This window comes from Oncorhynchus mykiss, chromosome 12 (genome assembly GCF_057628025.1).
Source record: "Oncorhynchus mykiss isolate SJ-2025 chromosome 12, ASM5762802v1, whole genome shotgun sequence".
Lineage (NCBI taxonomy): Eukaryota > Metazoa > Chordata > Actinopteri > Salmoniformes > Salmonidae > Oncorhynchus > Oncorhynchus mykiss.
The window spans coordinates 17,870,896-17,879,189 of NC_143033.1; the positions used below are offsets into that span (position 1 = coordinate 17,870,896).

Sequence of the window (8,294 nt, forward strand, 5' to 3'; positions counted from 1 at the left end):
TTATTTATTTTCCCTTTTGTTCTTTAACTATTTGCACATCATTACAACACTGCTTATATACATAATATGACATTTGAAATGAATATTCTTCTGGAACTTTTTTAAGTGTAATGTTTACTGTACATTTTTTGTTTACTTCACTATTGTTTATGATCCATTTCACTTGCTTTGTCAATATAAACATATATTTCCTATGCCAATAAAGCCCTAAAATTTAATTTAATTTAATTGAGAAAGAGCATTTACACAGTTTAGTCAGAATATTCAGATTCTGTAAAACGATGATTTTTCAACAAATGATCAGGGTTACATAAGTATCAAACATACATAAGTAATGGAAAGGAAACACAGACTCTTTGTTTACGTATTAAAAAATACTCCTTTAGTAATGTAATTTGTAGGTAGAAGTTGGTAAAGAGTACAGTATAACAGTATATGATATTTTCTCCCCAAGTTCTGCAAAATGTCTAAGACATCCTGTAACTCATATAGCCTCCCAAATCCCCCTTACGTAACTTTCCCTGGCAACAACATTTAATGAATCTAACCTCCCACTGACACCAGGAACCATCTTACCAGCAAGTAAAAACTCAGAAGTGGGTTTAACCGAAACTTGACCTTTCATCACAAGTATAGATAGGGTCATGACAAGGTGAACGAGTGTAAGCATCTTCAGACAGGTGGCTATTTTCATCAGGTCTGTGGCAGCCTTGTGTTCTCATAAAACCAGATAACCACAATGGGATCCAGACAGGAGGAGTCTGAATGTCGACGCCTTCTGATAGTGTCTGAAGGTCACAACACTCAAAACAGGTTTTAACACACACACATAGGTCTCCTGATGAGGAGACCCTACAGTTTATCGTAACATAATTTATTAACCCTTTAAAATGTATACGGCCTTGGTTTAACGCTCTTTAGATTTTTTTTAATTATGATTGATGATAATGATTCATGTTGATTAATAAAATCAAATGCTTTGTGTGAAAGCTCTCGGAAGCCAACTCCCCGAAACACTGTCAGACAGCGCCTCCTGCTGACCTCACGTTATAAATACAGTCACAAATGTTCACATGGACCCTCGAGAGAATGAGTTACAATAAAAGATGGCGGAGGGAAGGAGCCGTAGAAATTATATGGGCTGAATAATTTCAAAGCAAAACATACAACAAATTATCCTTTGTGGAGACGGAAGAGAGTGTACATAGGGAAGAGAGGGGACATACGGCTGTTGGATATTTTTTTTACTGCAACAGAAGAGTGGACCGAAAGCCTTTCGCATAAAAATACAAAAAACAAAATAAGACAGAAATGAACGGGGTACGTTGGCTGTAGCTAGCATGGTTAGCCAGCTAATCTAGCTGTATATGTTATCCTCTCTAACCCGGTACTAGCTAGCTACTCTATCGGTTGAATTAGCGAATGGTCGAAATTAAAAGTTAGTCGCTTTCAGTGGGCAATAGGTATTTGTAGCTGAATTATCCAGTCACGTTTGGCATGTTCTCGAAAACAGCCTTGTCACAATTTAACGTGATAAATGAAGGGATTCCGCTAACAACAATGGAGCCCGAATAGGTGCATCAAAACTGTGACAGAAGCTGATTTTTCAGTCTCTCGATCTCAAGGCCATCATAATGTTAAATAGTCACCACTAGCCAGCCTCTGCCCAGTACCCTGACCTTAGTCACTGTTAATAGCCAGCTACCACCCGGTACTTACCCTGCACCTTAGAGACTGCTGCCCTTTTTCCATAGTCATTGAACGCTGGTCACTTTACATGTTTACATACTTTTACCCACTATCTATATAATGTATTCTATTCAAGGCTCATCCTATATAACCATAGCTGTACACACTTTGCTAGTAATATACTGTATATACACACACCATTGAGTGTACAAATAATTAGGAACACCTTCCCTAATATTGAGTTGCACCCCTTTCGCACTCAGAGCAGCCTCAATTTGTTGGGTATGGACTCTACAAGGTGTCGAAGCATTCCTCACGGATGTTGGCCCATGTTGACTCCAATACTTCCAACAGTTGTGTCAAGTTGGGTGGTGGACCATTCTTGATACACACAGTAAATGGTTGAGTGTGAAAAACCCAGCAGTTCTTGACACACTCAAACCGGTGCACCTGGCACCTACTATCATACCCTGTTCAAAGACACTTAATTAAATATTTTGTCATGCCCATTCACACTCTGAATGGCGCACATACACAATCCCATGTCCAAAGGCTTAAATCCTTCTTTAACTTGTCTCCTCTCCTTCATGTACACTGATTGAAGTGGATTTAGCAGGTGACGTCAATAAGGGATCATAGCTTTCAACTGGTCAGTCTGTCATGGAAAGAGCAGGTGTTCTTAATGTTATTGTTCATTTTGATATTATTATTTGTATAAATTGTTTTGTAAATTTACCCCCTTTTTCTCCCCAATTTCATGATATTACAATCTTGTCTCATCGCTGCAACTCCCCAACAGGCTCGGGAGAGGCGAAGGTCAAGTCACGTGTCCTCTGAAACATGACCTGCCAAACCGCGCTTCTTAACCCCCCACTCGCTTAACCAGGAAGCCAACCGCACCAATTGTGTCGGAAGAAACCCTCCCCTAATCCGGACAGCGCTGGCCTAATTGTGCGCCGCTCTATGGGACTCCCGGTCACGGCCGGTTATAACACAGCCTGGGATCAAACCCCAGGCCCCAGGCTGTAGTGCTTCTACACCTGCATTGCTTGCTGTTTGGGGTTTTAGGCTGGGTTTCTGTACAGCACTTTGAGATATCAGCTGATGTACGAAGGGCTATATAAATACATTTGATTTGATTTGATTTAGTGATGCCGCAACACTGTGATGTAGTGCCTTCAGTCTGCTCCACCACTCGGGAGGCCCCGTTCTGATATTTCTTAATTTATTTTTGTATTATGTGTGTATTGCTAGATATTACTGCACAGTTGGATCTAGAAACACAAGCATTGTACTGCACCTGTGATAACATCTGCAAATTTGTGTACACAACCAATAAACTTTGATTTGACAGTCGCACACACATACACAAAACAACAAATAATTGATGGCGTCCACCTCTTTCTTTGACAGGACATGTTACTAAACAGCCACTCCATCACTCTCCGAAACCAGAACCACAGCAAGTCCAAATCACCTGCCCTTGATGAGATGACCATCAAACTCATACAGGAGGGAAAGTACACTGGACGCTGCTCTATACAGAATGATGCACAGAGACAAGGTGACGGTATGTAGTGTGATCATTTAACTACTGCAGTGCATTCACGTCCTACTCTTTCTATTATGCAGTTCTGCTTGATCAGTTATCTTGTTGAGTGTGCAACAGATCTTGTTGATTAATCCACTCAAGTTGCAAGTGTTTGACCAATCAATGTATTGTATAGAATTGAAAAGGCCTAGATCAATGTAAATTCTTGATCAATTAGCTTAATCCACTCAAGTTGCAAGTGTTTGATCAATGTATTGTATATAATTGAAAAGGCCTAGGTGTGTAAATTCAATGTAGAGACTTTTATTTGCATTGTGAATGCCGAGTAGGTAAACTTAAAAGGTTTGTTAAGAGGTTGGCTTCATCAGGATCCATCACTTCAGCCCTCCTTTATAAGTCAAATCTTCTCATCACAAGTAAGAAGGAGCTGGGGGATTTGGTCTGAGCAGCATCTCAACAGTTTAAAGGGGTTTCCTCTCCTCATTTCCCATTTTACATTGGTGTTCTTAAGCAGACTTTCCTCTCTGCTTTCCCCACCCAGTAGCCAGGAAACTGAACTCTGAGGCAGCATTCGTCCTGAAGCTGGCGGATCGTGAGGAGAGCCACAATCAGCGGCCCTGCAGGACAGAAGAGCACCAGGCCCCCCAGCAGCTTCTCCACTTCTCCCCAGTCTCCTGCCTCCACGCCCCATCCGAGCACTCCTCCCCTCCTGCCCCCAGTAACATCACCCACACCCTCCTCGCCAACAGCACCGCCGTTCACCTCGCCAACCAAAGGAGGGACATCCGACGCAAGGCCAAAGGAAAGAAGTCAACACTTAGAATGTAAGCTACCACTGGATATCATCAAAACAAATCTGGTGTTTTCATACCTTGGGATGTCATAAATGCATGCACTAATCTGGAGCATGTAGATCATTAAGTAAAAGGGTGTATTTGGATTGATACTGGTGAACTGCACATAGTTGGCACTTCTCCCATGTGTAACTATCTGGAGTACACTAAACTGAACTTGAGGTAGTGGAAGCTTGGGTACTTGTGTTTTTCTGCTTCCAACAACGCCTATATTGTTGACTTGCCAAACAGAATCAATTTGTCAAAACCTGTTTGTTTCTGTTGGACACATTGTGTTTCTGTTGGACACATTGTGTTTCTGTTGGACACGTTGTGTTTCTGTTGGACACGTTGTGTTTCTGTTGGACACATTGTGTTTCTGTTGGACACGTTGTGCTTCTGTTGGACACGTTGTGCTTCTGTTGGACACGTTGTGTTTCTGTTGGACACGTTGTGTTTCTGTTGGACACGTTGTGTTTCTGTTGGACACATTGTGTTTCTGTTGGACACATTGTGTTTCTGTTGGACACATTGTGTTTCTGTTGGACACATTGTGTTTCTGTTGGACACCATTGTGCTTCTGTTGGACACATTGTGTTTCTGTTGGACACATTGTGTTTCTGTTGGACACGTTGTGTTTCTGTTGGACACGTTGTGTTTCTGTTGGACACGTTGTGTTTCTGTTGGACACATTGTGCTTCTGTTGGACACATTGTGCTTCTGTTGGACACCATTGTGCTTCTGTTGGACACATTGTGTTTCTGTTGGACACATTGTGTTTCTGTTGGACACCACTGTGCTTCTGTTGGACACCACTGTGCTTCTGTTGGACACCACTGTGCTTCTGTTGGACACCACTGTGCTTCTGTTGGACACCACTGTGCTTCTGTTGGACACCACTGTGCTTCTGTTGGACACCACTGTGCTTCTGTTGGACACCACTGTGCTTCTGTTGGACACCACTGTGCTTCTGTTGGACCCACTGTGCTTCTGTTGGACACATTGTGCTTCTGTTGGACACATTGTGCTTCTGTTGGACACCATTGTGCTTCTGTTGGACACCGTTGTGTTTCTGTTGGACACCATTGTGTTTCTGTTGGACACATTGTGTTTCTGTTGGACACATTGTGTTTCTGTTGGACACATTGTGTTTCTGTTGGACACCATTGTGTTTCTGTTGGACACCATTGTGTTTCTGTTGGACACATTGTGTTTCTGTTGGACACGTTGTGTTTCTGTTGGACACGTTGTGTTTCTGTTGGACACGTTGTGTTTCTGTTGGACACGTTGTGTTTCTGTTGGACACGTTGTGTTTCTGTTGGACACGTTGTGTTTCTGTTGGACACGTTGTGTTTCTGTTGGACACGTTGTGTTTCTGTTGGACACGTTGTGTTTCTGTTGGACACGTTGTGTTTCTGTTGGACACGTTGTGCTTCTGTTGAACACGTTGTGTTTGTTTGTTCACTTTCACAAGAATGTGGTCATGGCTCATATGTACCCGTAGATTTAAAAATGGTATTGATTGTTAATGTCAGTTCATACGTTTCCTTTCCAGGGCAGAGAGCGGAAAGTCCCAAAACCGCAAAGTAACAGACTACTATCCTATAAGGAGAAGCTCCAGGAAAAGCAGATCAGAGCTGAAGGTGAGAGTAAAGGGCATGTATTACCTTTTACCACTAAAATATTGACCAATATCATGCTGTTGTTATTAAGCAGTGTCCTGTACAGCGGAATTGAAAGATAAACAAAGCTAGTGTGGAATGAGAACCTAGTTGTTTGAACACCCGTCATTCTGTTTTATCAGTCGCTCAGGGTTTATAAGGTCAGGAAAAGTCATGGAATTTTAAAATGGCATTTTCCAACCCTGGAAAATGATCAAATCTGAAAAGTTTTGGGAAAGTCATGGAAATTAATTTAATAATTTCTGTTGATGTAATTTATTTACGCAGGTTTATAAAATGTTTGATCAATCAAACAGAAATCAACATATCAGCCAGGATCGCAATGACAATTTAGCATGCCATTAAGTTGTTTGATGCAGTGTTTCTGCTGCAGTCGTTTAGCCATTTTAGAATTAGGCTGTAACGTAATAAAATGTGGAAAAGGGGAAGGGGTCTGAATACTTTTCCAATGCGCTGTATGTCTGCCTTGCCGCTCACAGAATGGAATTTGCAACATGACAAGCTCCCGGGTTTTTAAAGTGTTCAAATGTTTTCGACCCACAATGTAATTGTTCTGAACCGCAACCCAACCCCCGGGTTGAAAGAATGTGTTCAGGCCACCCGCCAGCTGATTTTCAGAGGAAACACTGGTTTGAGGGCTTTTTGATTGTTTATTTATCAACAAGGATTTGGTATATTTTGACCAAACAAAATATCAAACAAAGCTGACCTTTTTATGTTTGCAGTGTAACTTTGTTCTTCCTAAATGGAAAAGGTTCATAAAATGTATAAGATGAAATTGACTATAATGGCATTAGCAACTATAAGGACTTGTGTTCTTCAATTAGTCTTATGACATAGTGATCATTACATGTCCTCTGTGCTTGTCTTCTCATAGTGTGAACAAAAGAAACACATCGATGATCTGATCATAAATGGGGTCGAGGAAGGAATGGAGGTACACTCATTGATCACAGCTTTTGAAACTTCACTATCAGACTTATCAGACTGGCATGTTTATTTGCAGACATGAAATGCATCTCACACGCAATGTCCCCCCCTCCCCTGATTATTTTGAAATGCTTTGGTACCTTTTTTTAGCTTGACTTTTGGACTATATTGTATTCCAATATCTGAGTGAAATATATCTGGTTCAGGTGCAGCATATTGATGGCAAGGGTCGAGGAGTGTTTGCCACCCAGTGTTTCCAGAAGGGCCAGTATGTAGTGGAGTACCATGGAGACCTGCTGCAGATCACCGATGCCAAAACAAAGGAGGCCGAATACGCTCTCAACCCTACCACCGGCTGCTACATGTACTACTTTCAGTATATCTGCAAAACCTACTGGTAGGTCAAAACACTTCCTCTTTTATGTGTGTGGCATCTCTGGCATAGCCGCAAAGCAATTTCAGTGTTCTCAATGTTTGCAGCACTAATGTCTTTGTTTTAGTTTCATGATACAATATCTTTTCAACCATAACCAACGTGTTAGATTAACTTAATACCAGCGTTTTTTCAATTGCTTCTCCCTCTAGTGTGGACGCCACGAAAGAAACGGGTCGCATGGGTCGTCTGATCAACCACAGTAAGAACGGCAACTGTCAAACCAAACTCCATGATATCAACGGGATACCTCACCTCATCCTGGTGGCATCGCGAGACGTCGATGAGGGCGAAGAGCTGCTCTACGACTACGGCGACCGCAGCAAATCTTCCATCGCATCCCACCCCTGGCTTAAACATTGATGGAGACAGCTCGAAGAAGAATGCTAACAACACCATGGTTTCTTAAATAGATTGTTTTTTTAATGTAAAAATTGCCTTAGCAACAGAATGTGTTAGCACATTTTTTTCAGAGGGGAATGGGCGTGTGTGCGTACAACCTAGTAGGAGGCAGTTTCGAGGATGGGTTAGGTTACAGTGACTTAAACACATTTAGATCCAGATACATCTTCTAAATGTTTGCTGACATCAATACTTTTTAATATATTTAACTGTCTATATGAAACATGCTAGTTTTTTCCAGCAAATTTCTTTTTGTATATTTTGTATTACTGGTAGACCAGTGCTTCCACGGCATGCAGGTTCTAGTTTAGTGTAATGCATTTTTATACAAAGTTTTTCATAATCGGTTGTATAGTAGTTAGTTGCTCAGCAATAATTATATTTATGGTGCCAGAGCCCTTTCTGATTGATGCAGAAATATGAGATGCAAACTTATGAGCCCTCTTGAAAAGTTCCCAAAAACTGGAATATGATTCCAACCATTGAAACTTCCAATATTTGAAATGTAAATGTAATGCCATGTTAAGTAGAGTTGTTTTATGAACTTGAACAAATCTATTCCTATCTTAACACACAAAACTGTAAAAATGTCCACAAACAAATGCTCCACAAGGAAGTATTTAAATAAATATGTATGCTCGGGTGGAGGCATTGTTGAATAAACATGTTTTATGCAAAGTATATATTTTTTCTCTATTTTATTACTGGTATTACTACTGTCCTGAGAGCATCAGACAGATCACCTCTGTTATTTAATGTGCTGATTGCATGAG

At 41.1% G+C, this 8,294-nt stretch overlaps 1 protein-coding gene across 4 annotated transcripts; it reads left to right on the forward strand.

Annotated features, from left to right (window-relative positions):
* The first annotated feature begins 1,057 nt into the window (after positions 1-1,057).
* Positions 1,058-8,202, forward strand: LOC110537078 (N-lysine methyltransferase KMT5A-A). 4 transcript variants are annotated; one of them, XM_021622837.3, is made up of 7 exons: positions 1,058-1,320; positions 3,103-3,259; positions 3,786-4,065; positions 5,630-5,717; positions 6,634-6,693; positions 6,893-7,083; positions 7,272-8,202. In XM_021622837.3, exons 1-7 carry the CDS (start codon positions 1,312-1,314, stop codon positions 7,480-7,482), a joined length of 996 nt encoding a protein of 331 aa, XP_021478512.3. In that variant the 5' UTR covers positions 1,058-1,311; the 3' UTR covers positions 7,483-8,202. The 4 variants fall into 4 exon arrangements, with proteins under 4 accessions (XP_021478512.3, XP_021478511.3, XP_090048006.1 ...); XM_021622836.3 differs by having other exon boundaries at positions 1,068-1,320; positions 3,783-4,065; XM_090191880.1 differs by having other exon boundaries at positions 1,072-1,320; positions 2,489-3,259; positions 3,783-4,065.
* The last annotated feature ends 92 nt before the right edge of the window (positions 8,203-8,294 follow it).